We start from the raw sequence: 21,576 nt of genomic DNA, 5'->3' as shown, positions 1-21,576 counted from the left end.
GGAAGAAGACTGAAGACAAAAGGGTATGAGTTTCATGATTAGATTGAAGGCAGCATGGTAATTAAAAGTGATAGTATAGCTGGGCATAGTGCATGCCTTTAATCCTAGCACTCAGGAAGCAGAGGAAGGCCAACCTGGTTTATATAGTTAGACTCCTTATCTCCAAAGGTGGGTGTGAGGGTAGATGGACACCTCAACTTTAGCAAAAAACATATTCAAATAGGATATGAATGTAATGATATTCTGTAATGATAAGTATTTACTCCAAGTCACCCAAGCCCTGCCGCTATGTGGGCACTTTCTGCCAGCCGCCCAAGTTCCGCCCAAGTTCTGCCTACCATGTTAGGGCCCCATATAATACACAGAGACTTATATTAGGTACAATGATTTTGGCCAAATGACTAGGATTTCTTATCTGCTAGCTCAGTCTTAATTATCAACCATAATCATAAGACTTATTTTATGGAGGACACCGTCGGAATGCATCCTGTCTTGCTGGGATCACATGGTGGCTCCAGAGCAGACAGCAGGAGGAAGAGGAAGAGCAAGAGGATGATTTCCTTCTTGTCCCTGCTTATATTCTGAGTCTGCCTGCTATGTCACTTCCTGCCTGGATCACAAGACTTCTTTACTACATTTCCCAGAATCCTCAACTCCCAGTCCCACCTATCTTGCTTTCCTATTGGTCAACAGTACTTTATCAACCAGTAAGACAAACATATACACAGAAGGACCTTCCCCATCATCTCCTCTTTTCTGTCTAAATAAAAAGAAGGGTTTTCATTGTCATTTATAGCCAAACCCATTTAAATGAAAACAAACATTTATAAACAATATTTGGTAATTTGGGCGTCATTCATTCCAAACTGCTTCCTGCTGGTTGGGGGTCGATGTCCATACCATAGGGATCATGAAAAAAACACAGAAATCTGGCCAGGTCCTTGTTTTTGTAGTCTGCAAGGCTGCATCGTCTCAGCTGTTTTAGATGTAGGATCAGTTGGGACACTGTTTCAGGGTGTCTTGCTTCATCAAACCATATTAGTCTGGAAGGAATCCATAGCTTTTCATTTTCTGTGGAAACATAAGTAGAAACTTTTTTTCCAAGCAGCCTGTCCTTAGACTTAAATTTTGAAGTCAAAGCATCTTTAAAATATATAAGTTGGGCCGGGCGTTGGTGGCACATGCCTTTAATCCCAGCACTCCGGAGGCAGAGGCAGGTGGATCTATGAGTTCGAGGCTAGCCTGGTCTCCAGAGCAATTGCCAGGATAGGCTCCAAAGCTACACAGAGAAACCCTGTCTCGAAAAACAAACAACAATAAATATATATATGATTTGAAAGTAGAGAATTCAGGAGAGAAATAACATCACAGAGTGTACTTGCTAATACCCTCTACCCTCCCCACCCTCAGTCCCACCAGCTGGCTGGGAAGCAAACTGCAAGGAAGACAGAGGGATGTCAGCAAATGGATGTGTCACTCCAGTGTTGATCTAGAATCACTGCCAGAAAGACAAGCTTGTTTCAGTCTGAAGGGGGTCTAATAGGGCTGTTGACCATGTCCACTTGGAGCACAAAATTTTTACACAATCCTGTGTGTATGAGAATAAAGAGTACCCATACAAAATCAAGTATCCAGTGATAATCAACCATAAAGAATTTTATTTATTTATTTATTTTGGTTTTTTCGAGACAGGGTTTATCTGTATTGTTTTGGAGCCTGTCCTGGAACTCGCTCGGTAGACCAGGCTGGCCTCGAACTCAAAGATCCACCTGCCTCTGCCTCCCGAGTGCTGGGATTAAAGGTGTGCACAACCAACGCCTGGCAAGAATTTATTTTAATTCTTTGGTACACATAATTTCACTATTAAAGATTAAAACATTTACATGCTAATGAGATAAGTATTTTTGTTTATTTTTACCTAAATCCTGGCTGAATATGTGATACTGACACAGCACTGTCAATTTTTTTTTTCCAGACAGGGTTTCTCTGTGTCTCTGTGTAACAGCCCTAGCTGTTCTGGAACTTGCTTTGTAGACTAGGCTGGCCCGGAAATCACAAAGATCCACCTGCCTCTGCCTCTGGAGTTCTGGGATTCAAGTCATGCACTACCACACCCAGCTAAAACACTGAACCTTGTAACATAGCCCTGATACCTTGGAATCATTCCACATTTTATTGGGTTGAGTTTTGTGACAGGGTTCTCTGTGTAGCCTCACTCTGTAGACCAGTATGGCCTCAAACTCAAGAGATCTGCCTAATTCTTCCTTCTGAGTGCTGGGATTACAGGCATGTGCCACCACTACCCAGCATACATTTGATATTGAATTAATTCTTAGTGATGGCATCTTCAGAAACTTTTTACCACTGCCAAATTATAAAGCTTATGTTGGGATACTGGGCCCCATGTAGATCACCATGTGATCTAAAACATGTTAAAGTAGAGCAGATGACAAACTAGAGAGCGGGGGCTTCAAAGTAAATATGATATGAACTGGGTAGGTGTGACTTGAGACCATCTTTGAGATGTAGCTTCTAGTGGAACACAGAACACAAAGGAGAAGCAAAAGACATAACTTAGAATCCTGTCGGATGAAAATTGCAGAGTTGGAGTTTCCTACCCTGTCGCCAAAAACACCCACCAAAGTATCTGAACTTTCCTCTGTGACAAGAAGTCTCAGCATGAAAATAAGATATGGATACCAGGGGCTGAGAGTCAACTCAGAGGTTAAGAGCACTTGCTCTTGGAGAGGACCCAGGTTCAATTTGTAGCACCCACATGGTGGTTGACCGTCCCTAACTCCAGTTCCTGGGGATCTGACACTCCCCTCCTATCTTTGGGTGTACATACATCTTCAAGTATGTACACACTGCACATACATGCAGGCAAAACACTCTTACATATAAAACTAAACTGTTTTTGAAAAATGGATTGATTTTTTTAAATTGCAGACAATATTATATAGGGAAAATTACAAATAACATAATTTAGTCCATCTTGTAACTCTGGGTGAATTGAGTTGGAACATATTTTATTAAGAGCAATTTGAAAAGCTGGTCTAGGGACGGTGACACACATCTTTCATCCCAATAGTTGGGAAACAGGCAGATGGACCTCTGAGTTCCAGGCCAGCTTGACCTATGCACAGAATTTCAGGACAGCCAGGACTAATTAGTGAGACCCACAGTGTCTCAAATAAATAAATAAATAAATAAATAAAATAAGTACACACCAAAGAATTGGGGAATTACTAAGAAGAGCTTAGTAGCCTAAAGTAAATTGAGTTGTGAACAGGTAATAAAATGTTTGCCTGCAGGCATTTGTTTTCTAAATGGACTTAGGAGAAAGAGTGCTATCTAATAGCAGAGAAGCCAAGCAAGTGCAGAACACTCAGCAGGTTCAGACCTCATCACTGACTGAGTGACAGTAGCCCAGCATGTGACACAATGGACACAGGTAAACTCGCTTTCTGTTAGAAAAGGAACAGCTGCACAGTAAAAGTAACCTAAAGTAAACCACCTGGCATCAGTTCCACAGTGGATTGAGCTGATCTGTCCCTACTCCCTCTGACTGCTTGCAAGAGACAGTGGTAAATTCTAGGACAGACAAATGGCTCTGTGGATGTGGTGATGTGAATTAGATTGGCCCCCACAGACTTAGGTATTTGAATGCTTGGCCCATAGAGATTGGCACTCTAGGAGGTATGGCTTTGTTGGACAAAGTGTATCACCGTGAGGACAGCTTTTGAGGTCTCATATATGTTCCACCTATACCCAGTGTGGCACACAGTCTCCTCCTACTGCCTGCTGATCCAGATGCAGGACTCTGAGCTCTTCTCCAGCACCATGTGTGCCTGCATGTTGCCATGCTTCCCGCCATGATGATAATGGACTAAACCTCCAAAACTGTAAGCCAGCCCCAATTAAATGCTTTCCTTTTAAGAGTTTCTATGGTCATAGTGTCTCTTTACAACAATAAAAACCCTAAGACCGTGGGTAAAGCACTTGCCACACAGACCTAACAACCTGAGTTCCATCTCCAAAACCCATGTTGTCCTTCTGACCTCTACATGCACACTGTGGCACTCATGCCTACCCACACCCACAATAATAATAAAAACTAATAATAATAATAGAATTTTCAAAAGAAACAAATTCTATTCAGTGGATGATGATAATCATTCAATCATCCAGAGCTTTAAATTCTTGAAAGTTGTATCCACAATAGACAGCATTCTACTAAAAAATTACCTATCAAAAACAAAATCAAAGGAAGCCTGTGTCAGGTTAAGACCTGTAATCCCAGAAGTTAGAAGACTGAGGCAGGAGGATCATTGCAAATTTGAGGCCAGCCTGGTGTACATAGCTCAAGGCCTCCCTAAATTGTAGATTGTAACCAGGCATCTCAAGAGGGGTAGAGATGGGGTGGGAAGGGGAGGGGAGGATGGGAGTCAGGAGTTCTGGGGAGCAGGGGAGAGAGCTCCTCTGGTTACCTGACTATCTGAAGCCAGAGAAACCCTAAGTGTTGTGGGATGTGAGCAGGGTGGATATCCAAGCTGTGGCACCCAAGCAGTAAACAAAGAGCAGAAGCATCTTCCATAGGTACTCTGAGAATTCCTACAGACCAGCCAGACTACAGGCCTATAGCCCTAGCTACTCAGGAGGACTAAGAGTTCAAGGCTTGTAGGGCACAGAATAAGTTCAAGGCCAGACCAGGCAATTTAGTGAGATTCTTGTCTCAAAATTAAAAGTTACAAAGGGCTTGTGAGAGAAGGGGAGGCGGAGATGCCTTACTCAGTAAAGTGCAAACATGAGGACCTAAGTTTCATACCCCAGCACGCACATAAAAATGCTGGCTGAGGCTGCATACACTCCCCAGTGCTGGGAGGGCAGAAACAAGAAAAGCACTTGGGCTTGCTGGTCAGCCAATCTAGGCAGATCAGTTCAGTGAGAGATCCTGCCTCCAAAAATAAAGCAGACAGCAACTGAGGAAAATACTGACTTCAACCTTGGGCCTACACACACATGAGAGCTGGAGCTACAGCTCAGTGGTAGAGCACATGCCTAGATGTGGACGCCCCAGGTCCAATGCCCAGCATTATAGGGAAAAATACACTCTGAGATCTGAATCCATGTGGCTATCTGTTCCAAAGTCATGATTATATCATGGAAGGTGCAAAATCTACCACTAGGGATGCAACTCTTCTGCCAAGTCAAGGAATGCCCCAGGCTATTGTACCTTGCTATCATTGACCATTCATGTCCTACGTTCCTGAAAACCTTGATCAGGAAGAACACTGCAGAGTATCCCATAGCACTCACACTTCATATGTATGTTTGTTCAGCATGGACCTCAATGCCCTGGTGAGACCCCAACAAATCTCAGTGACAGCTTCATAGGACACACCCAGCATCAGTGCCAGTTTCCGTGACTCCTTCGTGGATTACAGTGTTGAAGACCTGCTGAGCCAGGCATTTAGAAGATGCAATCATCAGTCAGGGAGCAGAGTCCTTGCTGTTTGTCTTGTGTGACAAGGCTTCTGTTATATGGTGAGTGTAAAGTCTTTGACTCCTATACCTTACCTACACAATAGATAAGGAAACGAGCCATGGCAGGAGAAATAGGTTCTCAGGTCAGTGCCCTCTTTTCCTTTGGGCTCTTGCCAATGGATTTTCCCCATTATTAACCTTGTTTGCCATGTGGTCTAGCCTTTGGTCCTCAACTACTACCTGGATCTCCTGCCTCCTAGTCTGAAACAGAATCCAGCTTCCCCCACTTTACATATCATTTCCTGTGGTGGTTTGAAAGAAAATGGCCCCCAAAGGGAGTGGAACTATTAGGAGATGTGACTTTGTGGAGTAGGAATGGTCTTGTTAGAGGAAGTGTGTCACTGTGGAGGTGGGCTTTGAGGTCTCATATGCTCAAGCTATACGCAGTGACAGAGTTCACTTCCTGTTGCTTAAAGGTCAAGATGTAGAACTCTCAGCTCCTTCTCCAGCACTATGTCTGCCTGCATGCCACTGTGTGCCTCCATGATGATAACCTCTGGACTGTAAGCCTCCCAATTAAATGTCTTATAAGAGATGCCGTGGTCATGGTTGTCTCTTCATAGCAATAGAAATCCTAAGGCACTTCCCATTCATTCCCCTGGCTCAGTGCTCATCTCTCAGGCCCTCCAAGCCAGGTAAGGCCTTCCCTGGGTTCTAAATGGCACAGTCAAACAGTGTCTCCTCTCCTTGCCCCTGAGGTGTGAGTATACTGACAACAAAGCTCCTGTTGGGGCTGCTGTACCTCTGTGCTGCCGAGCTGCCTGGTGAAGGGTCTTTGGTACATCCAAAGAAACATGTCAAGAGCTCTCTAGGCCAAACATTCTGAGTTTTGCATCATCTAGTGCTGGGAGCTTTGATTAGAGATATTTTTCTAAACCTCTTGCATACCCCAGGAATAACTGGTTATGTATTAAACACTTGCAATGTAATGATGCTACACATATTTAGTGCAGGTGTTTCTACATTAGAGAAATATAAATGCATGTGTCATATGTAAGTGGGGAGGAGGGTCTGATAAAGGAGGTGCTGGTGGAGGAATAGCTTTTTGCTTCTTATTTTCAAATTAATGAAGTGTTTTCAGATGGCTGGGTCCTGTGAACCTCTCTACTGAAAGCCTGCTTATATACTCATCCTGAAGCATGAAAAGGAACCCTCAAATTGACTAAAGAGGCTAAAGAAGGAGAGGTTTAGAGGCTTCCATGTCTTTCTACTGAGCATTGCTTTCTTGTCACTCATGGTGTCCTTACAACCTGGTTTCTATGTGTAAATATGTTTTGTTTTTTTTTTAAACCCTGCCTTTCAATGCAGAGACTGTAGGAGACCCAGTGTCAACACCCTGTTGTCTCTTCCAAGAAGACACTCTATTGGAAAGTCATGGCACATTTCTGGGCAGTTAAGAAAAGCTGTCTACTGGCAGTTCTCTTCAGGAGCACCTCAAGAAATCTGCAGTTCAGCATTTCCATTAATAGCAGTAAATAGGAGACTAAGATGTGGTCTAGTCTGTAAAAGCTGGTCCTCTAACTCACCAAAAGTACCATGGATTTTGATTCATTCTTCTTTATTGCATACCTATGTCTGTGTGGTATCTGTACATGTATAGATGCATGTTTGCATTATGTGGGCATACATACACATGTGTGTGTGCATGTGTACACTAGAGGTTCCTGTCAAGTGTCTTCCTCACTGTTCTCCAGGTTCTCTCACTTGAACAAAGCACAATGATTGGCTAGCCTAGCTAGCCAGCTTGATTCAGGGATCTCCTATCTCTGACTCCCTAGCGCTGGGATTACAGCCACACTTGCCTGGCATTTATGTGAGTGCTGGAAATCTGAACTCAGGTCCTATACTTGCACAACACTTCACCCACAGGGCCATCATCCTTAGTTCCTGGTTTCACTCTTGCATGTCACATGTCTCTAGTCTGAATATGGAAGTGTTTCGCTGATCTTTGGCTGAGGTCAGCTGCTGTGGGCATCTTACCACCTCCCATAGGAGAGCAAATTCAGAGGCCTAGTAACTAGGAACACTGGCTCATTTAGAGAAAATTATTCCCCCACCCCCACCCCAAATATGTTGTTGCTTGGAAAGACTCCAGCAAGACCCCACCTCTTCCAGCAAGACTCCACCTCCTCCAGAAAGACTCCATCTTCTCCACCAAGACTCCACCTCCTAAAGGTTCTACAACCTAAATAGCATCACCAACTGGAAGCCAAGAGTTCAAATACATGACCATGTGAGAGGCCATTCCATATTCAAACCACCATACATTTTTAGTTTTCTATTTTGTGTGAGTGATAAGTGTGTGTGTGTGTGTGTGTGTGTGTGTATGCATGCATGCATTTGTGTCCATGTGGCCATAAACAGATGCTGGATGTCTCTATCAATCAGTCTCCACCTTATTTTTGGAACAGGGTCTCCCATTGAACCTGGAGCTTCACAGATTCCCCTAGGCTGGGGGAGAGCAATGAATTTCTGTGATCTGGCCATCTCCCCACTCTACCCCAACCCCCACACTAGAGTTATAGGTTCAATCTGCTATGCCTGGCTTATTTATTTTTAACATGGGTATATGGATGCTAGGGGATTTGAACTCATGGCCTCATGTTTGCTTTACCAACAGATCCATCCCCCAAAGACACATACATAGATATATATTACTCATATGGGAAGACCCCAGGAAATTTCAATTAATGAAAAAGCACAACCAACAAACTCCAACATCTAGATGTCAGAATTATCTGACAAGGATTTAAAAGCACCGATGATGAAACAAATCTGGTGAGCACTTATAAACAAACTCTTTTTTATTTTGTTTGTTTTGTTCGTTGAGATAGACTCTCTCTACATAGCCCTGGTTGTCCTGGAAATCCAACACACAGAGAACCACTAGCTTTGCCTCCCAAGCACTGGGATTAAAGGTGTGTGCCACCATGCCCAGTTATAAACAAACTTGTAACACATGGTTGTATAAAGAGTCTTATCAGGAAACAGTTTTCACAAAGAAAACATGAGAAAGTGAGTGCAAGCTTTCAGATCTGAAAAGTTTGGTAATTGAAATCAGCTCACCAGATGGGTTCAGCAGCAAAGTGGAGGGGGCAGAAGAAAGACCCATTTGTTTGTCAATCAACTTGAAGAGAGAATAGTGGATACTCTCCAACCAGAACAATGGAAATAGAGTACTAAAAATGAGTAGTTGGGGACCTGGGAAGAGGGCTTAGTGTTCTGCATGAAGAATGCTCTGCAATAGCCATGCTATTTCCAAACGAGTGTGCTTTTTAGGTATACAGCAAGCAGAAATAAAAGAGTGAAACAGCCAACAGGAAGGAGGTAGTATTTAGTACATGAAATCAGACACTTACGTCATCCAGCAGAAAACAACCAAGAACAAGAACAGTCAGTTGGAGCCTCTGATCCACAAAAGGGTTCCAGGAAGAATATCTTCTGTTAGGTGAGACTGCCAATGAGCCTTCCTCACCACAGCCATCTTTATGTTGGCTAAGTGACTGGGACTGATTGGCCTTCCAGCTGCAATCAAAGACACAGTGTTTAGACTCTAACACTTCTCTCTCCGATGTTTTCATGGACATGGTATTTTTACTCTTTGGGCCCTTTTGCTGTTCTACTTTTCCTTTCTCACAGGGCCAGCCAGCCAGCCCATCCTCAGACAGGTTATCTTGTGAGACACTTAGAGAGATGCTTGGGTATGAAGTGTGTGACTGTGTGAGGGCAAGAGTGGTAACCCTATGTCCACAGCCCACTTCTCAATGAACTTAAACCACACATAGTAATCTATTAATTTAATGTATATTATACTCAATCAGTAAAGTGTTTACATACAAGCATGAGGATGCGAGTTCAGACCCTAACACAAACATGAAAAGTCAGGCATAGCTTCGTATGGCTGTAATCCCAACACTGGGGAGCAAAACTGGGACCTGCAGGCCAGCCAATCTAAACCAAATCGGTGAGCTGCAGGTTGTGCGCATATCAGAGAAGGGAAGGGAAGGGAAGCAGTTGGCACACCGTTGCTGACCTGAAAGGAGAGAGGGCTGAGGCTCTGCTGTAGACATAAGGAAGAAAGCATCACATGCGGGAGAGTGGAAGATGGACACAGTGGAGAGAGGGATGAGGAAAAGAGCCGCGGCTAGCTCCGAGAAAGGAAACTGCAGACTGGAGATACATTTCTTCTTGAGACGGGATTTCATTTATCCCCAATTTTGAACTCCCTACGTAGCCGAGGGTGATCTTAAATTTCTGATCCTCCTATCCCCACTTGTGAGTATTAGGATCGAAGGCCTATGTAACCATGTTCTGTTTATGGAATGCTGGGGATCAAACCCAGAGTCTCTTACATACAGGCAGGCACCTTACCCACTATACACCAGTCCCAAAACATCTATGTCAGTGGGCATGAGGGAAACCGCGAGTGTCTCTCCTCTCCTTTCAGTCACCTGCTGACAGGAGGAGCAAGCGTAGACCATTGAGGGCGAGGAAGATGGTATGAACACCCAGGACAGAGAGATTCAGACAGCCTCACAAGCTAAACCCAAGTTTTCAAACGTGCCACTCACAGCTGTAAAATAACGACTTGTCCACCAGGTGGAGGTATCTACGGAGACTCGCGTATCCCGTCAGCCCTGGCGCTCTGGGTGGAAGAAGGCGTGGAGGTGACTCTCTGGCCCACATCGCCTCTACTCTCCTGTCCCGAATGACGTTGGGCAACAAAGATGGCGGCGGGGACCAGCAATTACTGGGAAGGTGAGGGCGAGGCCTCCGGGAGGGTTCTGCGAGGTGCAGGGGCCACTGCGTGAGGCTGGGTCTTGAGGAAGGCAGCAGAGGGAAGAGGCAGACCTCAGGAAGGGCCACACTGCGCTGTGAGGTTGTCCGAGAGGCGCCCCGGGCCTGGGAACTTGAGGAAGAGGCTGGGGCGGAGTGAACCGGATCTGGGAAGGGGTTGGGTGGAGTGGAGGGAGCCGGGATGGAGGGAAGAGGCGCCTGAGGCTCCAGGTGGACGCGTCTGAGGAGTAGTGAGACTGAGGATGGGGCTTTGGAGACGAACTCTTGGGAGGAGACGAGTGTCGAGCCAGAAGATCCAGAGCCCGGAAGACAGTAGTCAGAGCCTTGGAGTTACGGTCACTGTCAGGAAAGTAAGAGTGAGAGGAACTTGTCAGTCCCGGCCTTGGGGGGCTCCCAGACATTGGCCGTGGACTGTCTCCTCCTGGACCACTATTGGCAATTAAGATTGAGACTTCGTCGAGGATTGGGTAACAGAATATTGAAAATAACTTTACCTTCTGTTCTGGAGTCCAAGATCGTTTTGTTAAAATGATAAAGGGTTCTAATTGCTACATTTGTTATCCTTCTCCCACCAAGAGAACATTCAAGTGTGTTTAATTCCTGAAAATCTGGTCCAATCAAGCGAGGGTCATGTAAAACATTCCTAGACTACAGTGAGCCACAAAGATCAGAAATGGCTCACATTTTCATTGAATTATTTGCTTCTTTACCTTTTCTTTCTTTTTTTAACCTATTCCCTCTTTCTGACCCATGAAGCTCCTGGAAAGTATGATGTGGTGATATATTGTTTATGATTTTTTAAAGCCACTGGAGATCAAAATAGCAAAACAGCCATACTAGTTAGCTATAGAAGCCAGACAGTGGTGGTACATACCTTTAATCCCCCACTTGTGAGGTCCAGGTAGGCTGATCGCTGTTAGTTCAAGGCCACAACTAATTACACGAAATTGATCCTGTCCTAAAAGAAACAGCTCACACAAAGGTGATCTCAGCACCTGGGATCACATGCCTTTAATCCCAGCACTAGGGAGGTGGTGACAGGAGGATATGGCTGGGTAGAGAAAAGAGTATCAGGAAGACAAGACAGGCATTAAGAGTCTTTTGCCTCTGAAGTGTTGTGGAGACAGGATTGCCTTTTCAGCTGAGCAAAAGTAAGATCTACTGGCTTGGCTGCTTTGCTATTTTGATCTCCAGTGGCTTTAATAAATCGTAAATAATACATCGCCACATAGGGTATTGTCGTCATCAACCACTTGACATAAGAGTCTGAATTTTAAGTCCCAATGTGTCATATTTTCAACGTGCATTCTACTTGATGTTTCCCATTAGACAAAAAAATAACTAGTCTTACAGGGAAACCTGCCTAGACCTTAAAACATGTATTTAAAATGCCCACTGGAAATATTTGTAGTAGCTAAAATTTATTTTTAAATTACACAGATGTGGCTACTGGTGTCTTTGATAGTCATTAGGCTATGAAACCCTATGATGCAATAATTATAGCAAGCCATGATTGGCAGTATACCTTGTGCCAGATGCTTTAAGCATGCATAGAAAAACACTGATAGTAGAGGTTTAAAAATTGAAGACTGAAGCTTTTAAATGAACTGAATCATCAGTAAATCTTAAAGACAGAAGGAGGCTGAGCTGACATACGAAGTGGGATTTGGTCTCTATGTTAATACAATTCTGTTTCCCTCCTTTGATTGCATTCATATTCTTCTGTCCTGAGACATTCTTACATCATTCCTTCCTATATTTTAGTCCTTTCATTTGAACTCTACCATGAATAAGAATACTCATATGTATATGAGTTTCCAGGTGTGGCGTCTTTCATTCAGCCCTTTAGAAGCCAAGCTGTTGCACCTGTTTATCTGTTTGCTTCTTTTTTTTTTTTTTTTTTTTTTTTTTTTTGACACAGGGTTTCTCTGTGTAGCTTTGGAACCTGTCCTGGAACTTTCTCTGTAGACCAGGCTGGCCTCGAACTCACAGAGATCCTCCTGCCTCTGCCTCTTGAGTGCTAGGATTAAAGGTGTGGGCCACCACCACCAGGCAAAACATGCTTTAAAAAACCTGTTACATTTGTATTTTGCCTTGTTCATGGTGCGTTGTTTGTTTTTAACCTCTGTTTCCCCCCCACACCAATGTTTTTGAAGAAGCCATCTTTAATTTTTGTTGATTGGCTTTTTCTTTGTGTTTAATTGTTAAGGTATTTTACCTGTATGAAAAGAATCCCAAAACCCTAACAAAGCTTTGAAACATGAAAAGAAATTTCTTTCAAAAGAATGTAAACTTCTTGTAAAGTTAGCTGGTAAATTGATGTGGTGGTCACAAACCATTTTCACGTTTTTATATTTATATCAAGATTTCTATTCTTGTTTTCCTTCAAGTTACAACTTTGGGTTATTGCTGTAAAAGTAGTATCAAGAATGTTAGGTTGGTTGTCAAGCTGTCTTTGAAAGAACAGTGACAGATTGTGTGTCTCTCACTGCTGCTTCCCATAGTGCTCCCATCTGAAGTTTAATTTACTTTCTTGGGTAGTAAGTCTTTGGTTTCTGGGCAACTAGATCAGAGAGCAATATGTGATAGTAGGCTTTCTTCAAAATAGTTTTGTGATTTTAATGTCTCTTGGTGGAAAATGATTTGCCTTTGTAATTTCCTTAAAGATCTCAGGAAACAAGCTCGACAGCTGGAAAATGAACTTGACCTGAAACTAGTTTCCTTCAGTAAACTGTGCACAAGTTACAGTCACAGCAGCGCCCGAGATGGAGGACGCGATAGGTATAGGTACTACCGGCTTCTCTTATACCTTAACTATGCGATGTTTTTAAAAGTAAACTGAGATATAGAACTCTATGACTTAGTCTACTGGTGAATTATTAATACAATTTCTTTGTCATTGTCTTTATGTGTGTGTGGGGGTGTCTTACTGAAATTCTTTCTAATTCTTGAGACTAACATTTATTTGAGATCTTTAGACAAATATTGTGATAGCTCAGGAAGAAACTTCTAGAGTTTAAAAATGAACTTATATCAATAATGTTTTTGACACAGGTCTGTAAATCTGTTAACCCAGCACTTGGAAACTGAGACAGGAAACATGTGATTGCAAACTCATTCTGGGCTCCTTGGCAAATCCAAAGAAGTTTCGGTCTCAGTCCACAGAAATGTCTGATCTGCTCACAATGAGTTTTGTTTCATTTTGTTTTTGTTTTTCAAGACAGGGTTTCTGTGTATAGCTCTGGCTGTCCTGGAGCTCTCTCTCTGTAGACCAGGCTGACCTCAAACTCACAGATCTGCCTGCCTCTGCCTCTCTAGTGCTGAGATTAAAGGCATTTGCCACCACCTGCTGATTTTTGTTTTCTAATTTCTGAATGGAACTGAGGAGCTACCTAAATGCAAAACATACAAACTGTTTTCCTGGTGTTTATTCTTTTAGAATGAACCTAATGCAGGACTCTCACAGTTAATCATGAAAGGTATTTTTAATGTTTGATTTATTTATTTGTTTATAGGAACTAGCATATTACAACCCAAGAAAAATTTATTCATGTTTTTAAGTGTTGTGATTACTTTTGGTTATCCACTTGTTAAAAAAAAAAAATCGGAAATGTTTGAGATTTTTAGAAATATATAAGGAATAACATAATGACCCCTTTTTTGCTTGTGTCTCTTTTTAAGAAATAATCATTGCAGATTCAAGTGAAGCCTCTAATAGCATACCACGTTATCTTTTCTATTTACATATAAATATCACTATTTTTGTTACATATCTTAGTACTCCTAAGCAATTCATAGTATCTTACAAAAGCTATTTTGAAGTTGGGGTTTTTCTTTTTTTGTTGTTTAACATTATCTCTGAGGTTCAGTTGTGGATGCATTTAACTCTACTGTCTTCATTTGCTACATATATTAAACAACTGCATAAGATTTAGCTATTTGATGGGCATTTCTAATTTTTGCTAATTAATAATAATTTTAATAGCTGACATAGAATAATTACCATATTGCAGGTTCTGTTCTTAGAGCTTTGTATATATGCTTCTGTGAATATTTCCACCCAGATTATACAATGTATACAGAGTTGTCAGTTTTTAATCAACTCTTATTTCTGTATTTTTTCAAAGATTAGTGGAGAACGGACTTTTTTTTTTTTTTAGCTAATAATGAAAACAACAAAACTGAGCTTGAATTTGAACTTAACACCTTCTCTCTCTCCAGAACCCACATTCTAAAAGCTACTGTATTAAACATTCCAGCACAAGCTCCTTTCACTATTCTGCCAAAGTGTTCCTTTTTTCATAAGGACATATACATGGCTTGCAAAGTTAGCAAGGCCAATGTGTTGACTTTGGGTCCTAAAAGTGTTAGTAGCATGTCCCATGGACTCCAGTGCAAGGTGTTGCTTTGCACACTTTCACCAAGTAAGGAGAGTGATGATTTTTTTTTTTTCAGTGAGTAAATTTTCTGTTCTTCTTTCTAGCTTTTGCCCCAGATTTAAGGCTCACATTTGCCAATGAGTATACAATTTTAAGACTTCAGTCTGTCAGGGAATACCATTGCAAGATGCTTTTTCTGTGTCCTCTGCTCAGAATCCCTTTAAAAGAAACAATGTCTTGAAAACATTCTGAGTTCAGCTACAAGCTAGGACTGATTCTGCTTTCACCAGAGAGCCTAAGCTTGTGAGGACACAGGCTGAGGCTGGCCTCTGGCAGAGCGCTTAGCTGGTGGGTGTGAGGCCCTGCCTGTAATCCCCAACATGGAAAAATAAAGACCAACTACGAATGCTTTGTCTTCTGTTCAATACCCAGATTGGAAGCATGTAACATGAATAAAATCAGCAATCACTAGAACGTTTCTTCTAGGAATCTTGGGGTGTTTTGTTTTGTTTTTCCTGTGTGTTGAGAATCAGAAGGTCTGTGGATCATCACACATTGTCAAATGAATTAAATTTAACTGAGTCCAAATATTATAGAGAATGAGTTGTTGACCATTTGCCTGGACTTCTATATTGTCCTAAGAATAGTGAATATGGAATATCCAGTAGTAGAACTAGCCCTGTTACTCATTCATTCAACAAATATTTAAAGAACAGTAAATAGTCACCATTTGCCAGGTGCTAGGAATATAACTAGGAAAGACAGAGGCAGTTTCCTTCCTTGACTTCTATTGGCCCACTGTTCTTTTAAATGTATCTGGTAGGGAAGAGTTTATATCAGTGAAAAACTGCCGTTTTGTGGTTGCACATTCTAGGAGATACCTTCACAACCTTGGCTTAGCTGTGACACAGTAAAGAGCTGATCCCAACCTCATACCACCCTCATTTATCACTGTGTAGCCCAAGCTGGACTCAACTCTGTTACTTTTCCTGTCTCAGCCTCCCAAGTGATGGAATTAAAGGTGTGTACCACCATGCCTGGCTCAGAACTAGATATTTTTATGTTCTGCTGCAAGATATATAAGTGGGAATGTTTGAAGAAGAAATAAAGCTTAAAACCTAGTTAAACATCTAAAACAAGAATCCTTATTAAAGCCAGGTTGGTACATGCCTATAATGCCAGCACTTAAGAGAGTGAAGCAGAAAGATCACAAGTTCCAGGCTAGCTTGGCCTATATATACAAAGCAGTCCTCTGTCTTTAAGGGGGAAAAATCTGGGGCTGGAGAGATGTCCCAGCAGCTATAAGCTTGTATGGCTCTTGCAGAGGACCCAGGTTTGACTCTGAGCAACTATATGACCATGCTCACTACTGCCTGTAACTCCATGTCCAGGGAATCTGATGCCCTCTTCTGGTCTCTTGTGGCTCCTGCATGCACATGATGCACATAAACTCACATAGGCAAAAAACATACCCATAAATAAAGTAAAATAAGTAATCTTTTTTAAAAAAAAAAAAACTCTTATTAGCTACTTTTTAATGTTTTACTGGTTTTGTTGTGAAAGTAAATAGGGGAACAGTAATGGCTAAGGTTCTTTTTGACATTGAATTGATGATTGAATCCTTGAGTTGCCACATTCAAATGCTGTAAAATGGCAGGAAAAGGTCTTCACTCAGGTTGGAGAGGTAATCCATTTTATTTGTGTGAAAAATAACTTGCCTGTATTAAGCTACTCATAAAAGGTATTGGCTTTTCAGAAGAGATAGATGAAACTCTCAGGATATGTGATTTTAAAATTTGAGTCTGTCAAACATCTTTCATCTATAAAAAACAAAAACAAGTCAGATTTTAAAAGATGTTAACGACCTTCTTGTAAAATAGTATAAGGCAAATGCATATTATAATGGAAATCTGGAAAACTGGCATGAACGTGTGCTGGCTGTTTTCTATTGGCCTAAATACTAGCTCCTGACTCCTTAATAACTGGTTATCTAATCAGGTCATTTAAATCTCAGTTTTATTTCTTAGTAAGAGTCATTAGAAGAAGCGAGAATTTAAGGCATAAAAAAACATAATTTTGGAGAAAAGCTAAAGATTATTTCTCGAAAGTCCCATAATGGAATCTACAATCCATTTTTTCTCCACTATTATAAAGAGTTTTTGGCTTCTTTCCCATTATTTGTTCTGTCAGATTCAGGGTTTAAGTTGCTTGGACTATTCTCTTGTCATTTGGGGAATAGTACACAGCATTCGGAATGTCTTTATTCATTTATATTTTGTATTGTATTTAGTATTTTAGGACATGTGGAACTTTTTCAAAAGAAAAATGAAATCATAGTTAAATTTTTTTTAATTACATTTATTTATGTAGAGGGGCTATGGTATGCACTGTCAAGGAACAACTTACAGGAATCAGTTCTCTCCTTGTACCATGTGGACCCTGGAATTGAACAGAGGGCATCAAGCTTGACTGCAGCCATCTTTTTTCACTGAGTCATGTTGCTGGCCATAAAAGCATAATCTTTCAAGAAATAGAAAGAATGTTTTGGGGTTCATTTGACCACTTTAAGAAAAATTGCCTTATTATTTTAAGGCTGTTTTAAAGCACTGAGTAATGAATTTTTTAAATTAAACTTCTCTTTAGTTCTGACACAACACCCCTATTAAATGGATCAAGTCAAGACAGAATGTTTGAGACAATGGCAATTGAAATTGAACAGCTTTTGGCAAGGGTAAGTGCTTTTGGGTTAACAGCTAGTTTGCTATTTGTTAGATGTGGTTCTGCATTATATTATTTATTGAAACCATCCATTCATTCAAGGTGTATTCCTCCTCCAACCACTTGAATTTTAATGGCAGCCATCCAAATTGTAACAGATGTTATTTGTGGGAAATGCTGATTGACTGAGTCTTGCCTTGTTTGCTGTCAGCCAAGAGGACATATAGGCAGACAATTTACTTGAATTGTTTTTAGTGCTTTTTAAAATACTTTCTCCTTTTCTTCTTAGCTTACAGGGGTAAATGATAAAATGGCAGAGTATACCAACAGTGCAGGGGTCCCCTCATTGAATGCAGCACTGATGCACACGTTGCAGCGACATAGAGACATTCTACAGGTAATATGTGAGGTGTAATATGTCACTGAGGTAACATGGAAGAGGAATAGTTAACTCTATTGAGAATATTGAGAAAAGTAAAACAAGACAAACATAAATGTTTAAAGATTTATTAGGTGGTATTAAAATACAGAAATGCAAATTGGAAGGCTAACATTTTTATTACTGAGAAAAGTAATCCACTATTACAATTTAAATTTATTTATTTAATCTCATGTGCATTTGTATTTTACCTGCATGTATGTCTGTGAGGGGTACCAGATCCTCTGGAACTGGAGTCAAAGGCACCACATGGCAGCTGCCATGTGGGTGCTGGGAATTGAATCCAGGTCCTCTGAAACAGCAGCCAGGGCTCTTAACTGCTGAGCCATCTCTCCAGCCCATTTAGGAACTCTTTAAAAATTAGTACACACCTTTAAATCCTAGCACTTGGGAGTCAGAGACAGGACAGTTTCAATGAGTTCAAGGGCAACCTGGTTTACATAATGAGTTCCAGGTCAGCTAGGACTGCAGAGTGAGACTATGTCTAAAGGTGGTGGTGGAAGTGGCAGGGGTAATAGGAGCCTAGAGAGATGGCTGGTTGATCAGAGTGCTTGCTATGAAAACAAGAGGATCTGAATTCACATCCCTAGAACCCATACACACCAGGACCACAGGTACCTGTAACACCAACATTGTGGGAGATGGACACAGCTGATCCAGAGAACTGCTGGCCAGCTATCCCAGCCAAGACAGCAAGCTGTGCATTCATTGAGAGATCCTGTCTCAAAAAGCAGATGGAGAGCAGTAGAAGAAGATACCCATATTCATTTCTGGCCTCTGCATACATGTGTAGAGGAAACACACACATGCACACACATACACACAAGCATGTGAACACACACACAAAGAAAAATAGGAATCTTTTTGAAACTTTCCTTTTTTATATTTATTTGTGTGTGTGTGTGTGTGTGTGTGTGTGTGTGTGTGTGTGTGTGTGTGTGTGTATGTGTTTGCACGTGTGCATGTGTCACGGTGCATGAGTCATGGTACATGTGTGGAAGTCAGGACAATTCATAGGAGTTAGTTCTAGTTTTCAATCATGTGAGATCTTGGGATTGAACTCAGATTATCAGGATTGGCAGCAATGCCCTTACCTGCTAAGCCATCTTGCTGGTTCACAAAAAGGAATCTGAGTATGGTGGCACATAGCTAAAATCTCAGCACCTGGGAGGCAGAGGCAGGTAGATTGCCACAAGTTGGAAGGCATCCTGGTCTGTGTAGTGAATTCTGGGCTAGCCAGGGCTACATAGTGAGACCCTGTCTTGAGGGAAAACAACAACAACAACAAAAAGGAATAGAATTATAATTCAGTGGTAGAGTTTGTGATTAGCATGCACAAGGCTCTGGCTTTGTAGTCCAGAATTGTCTCTGACTTTCATCCTCTTGCCTCAGCCTCCAAATACTGACGTTACAAGTGTGCGCCCATACCAAGCTCTGTATTTTCTTTTTTTTTTCCTCTTTCCTTCCTTCTTTCTTTCTTTCTTTCTTTTTTTAAAGATTTATTTATTTATCATGTATACGGTGTTCTGCCTGCATGTAAACTGCAGGCCAGAAGAGGGCACCAGATCTCATTACAGATGGTTGCTGGGAATTGAACTCAGGACCTGTGGAAGAGCAGTGCTCTTAACCACTGAGCCATCTCTCAGCCCTCTCTTCCTTCCTCCCTTTCTTCCTTTCTTTCTTCCTTCCTTTCTTTCTTTCTTCCTTCCTTCCTTCCTCCCTTCCTTCCTCCCTTCCTTCTCTCCCTCCCTTCCCCTCTCTCTCTCTCTCTCTCTTTGTTAATTAATTTTATTTTGAGACAGTTTCCTTAACCACAAACTGGCCTTGAATTCGTGATCCTCTTGTTCCATCTCCCAAGTACTGGGATTACAGGTACACACTAGCCAAGCCTGACTTTCTTTACTTACTTTAAAATGGCAAGATGATACCAAAGTTCATTTAGAATCATATAAGAATAATCAAGTATAAAGCTTAGTACAGTTCTGAAAGTCAAGATGAATATTTAATTCTACCAGATGTTAAGGCCTGTTTAAAAACTAGGATAATTGATAGTTTGTTTCTAGGGGCCAGCGATGTGGCTTTGTGGATAAAGGCACTGGCTGCAAAGCCTGACAACCTGAGTTCAATCCTTGGGCCTCATATCATAGGAGAGAACTAGCCCCTGCAAATTGTCCTCTACCTACACACATGCACACAGACATGCATACATAAATTGTAAAAATCCCTTTTTTAAAGATTTTATTTATTTATTACTTATGTAGTATTCTGCTTGCATGTATGCTTATACACCATAAGAGGGCACCAGATCCCATTATTGATGGTTGTGAGCCACCATGTGGTTTCTGGGAATTGAACTCAGGACTTCTGGAAGAGCAGTCAGTGCTCTTAACCTCTGAGCCATCTCTCCAGCCCAAATTGTAAAAATTCTTTAAAGATAGTTTTGTGTGCGTGCGTGTGTGTGTGTGTGTGTGTGTGTGTGTGTGTGTGTGTGTGTGTGTGTGTGCTTGTGTGCTTGTGTGCATGTGGGGGGGTGTGTACGCGCGTGAGCGTGCACGTGCGAAGCGTGCCAGAAGTCTAGGGTAAAAGAGGGGAGAGATTTTTCTACTCAGTGGTATAGTGGTTTTTGAGGAGGGGTCTCACTAGAACCTGGATCTTTCCAATTTAGCTAGGATGACCAGCCATTGAGCCCAAGGGCTCCTTTCTTCTCTGCCTTCTCACTGCTGAGATTGCAGGGGTACACTATCAACACCCATCTTTTTACAGCCTAACTGGGATCAGATAGTACTTTACTGGTAGATATCTCTCTCCCTTCCTCTCTCTTCTTCTTCCTCCCCCCCCCAACAAAGATTTAAATGTAGAAAAAGCATAAGAAAGGAGGAGAGGAAAGAAAAGCATCAAGTCCTGAATAGAGCCTAGATGAAATTTATAATTTCTGAGTAGTAAAGAGCTAAGGAAGATCTGATGTCAGAAACTACAAAAAAAAAAAATGGCTCATTTGTTTACTATGCACAGAAGTAATACAAATAAGAAAAACAAAAGGAAAATGGGCAGAAACTATAAACTTAATTGAAAACAAACTGAGGGTGTAGCTCAGTGGTGGAGCATGTGTTTTGCATTTGTAAAGTCCTGGGCTGGATCCCAACACTGAGGGGAAGGTGGGAATGGGGGCAAGGGTGTGATAAAAATAAGCCATATGCCTTTTTAAGTACACCACTGAGTAGAAAAATCTCTCCCCTCTTTTACCCTAGACTATTTGAAGTCATGATACGGTACTACGTGGTAGAATGCTTAGTGTTTTGAAATGTGTAACCTGATGAACATAGTCTACTACTTTAGAAGAATAAAAGAACATTAATAGTTTGTGTTGAAACTGGATGTCGATTTATTTCAGGATTATACACATGAATTCCATAAAACCAAAGCAAACTTTATGGCAATACGGGAAAGGGAAAATCTCATGGGATCAGTACGAAAAGATATTGAGTAAGTTACCTTTCATGTTACTGTATAAAATGTTTGTGTGGATTTAAGCTCTATCTGTGGTTAATTGCAAATTGAGTAGCAAAACCAGAATTTAGATTTTGGGGTTTTTGATTTCCATTCCATTGTCCTTTGTGCCTTGTTATAGTACTAGCTGAATCTACTTTGCCCTCTCCCAGTCTTCCCTTGCCAACCTTGCTCTTAAGTCCACCTTGA

At 41.6% G+C, this 21,576-nt stretch overlaps 1 protein-coding gene and 1 long non-coding RNA gene across 2 annotated transcripts in view; one reads left to right on the top strand and one right to left on the bottom strand.

Moving 5' to 3' along the window:
• Nucleotides 1–1,011: 1,011 nt before the first annotated feature.
• LOC113836780 lies at nt 1,012–10,150 on the bottom strand. Its single transcript, XR_003487273.2, has 3 exons — nt 9,999–10,150; nt 8,907–9,072; nt 1,012–1,071 (listed from the first exon to the last, which is right to left on the bottom strand). It is a non-coding gene; the product is annotated as an uncharacterized LOC113836780 (long non-coding RNA).
• A 93-nt stretch (nt 10,151–10,243) lies between these two features.
• The window catches only part of Gosr1 (golgi SNAP receptor complex member 1), a 31,860-nt gene continuing 20,527 nt past the window's right edge, over nt 10,244–21,576 (top strand). Inside the window, 5 exon segments of the mRNA NM_001246745.1 lie at nt 10,244–10,305; nt 13,011–13,131; nt 17,367–17,454; nt 17,731–17,838; nt 21,272–21,363. Of these exon segments, the coding sequence (NP_001233674.1) occupies nt 10,275–10,305; nt 13,011–13,131; nt 17,367–17,454; nt 17,731–17,838; nt 21,272–21,363 (440 nt within the window). The 5' untranslated portion in view covers nt 10,244–10,274.

The sequence above is a fragment of the Cricetulus griseus genome, chromosome 7, assembly GCF_003668045.3.
Source record: "Cricetulus griseus strain 17A/GY chromosome 7, alternate assembly CriGri-PICRH-1.0, whole genome shotgun sequence".
Taxonomy (NCBI): domain Eukaryota; kingdom Metazoa; phylum Chordata; class Mammalia; order Rodentia; family Cricetidae; genus Cricetulus; species Cricetulus griseus.
Note: the sequence above shows the minus strand (reverse complement) of the source record. Positions and strands in the feature narration are given on the sequence as shown.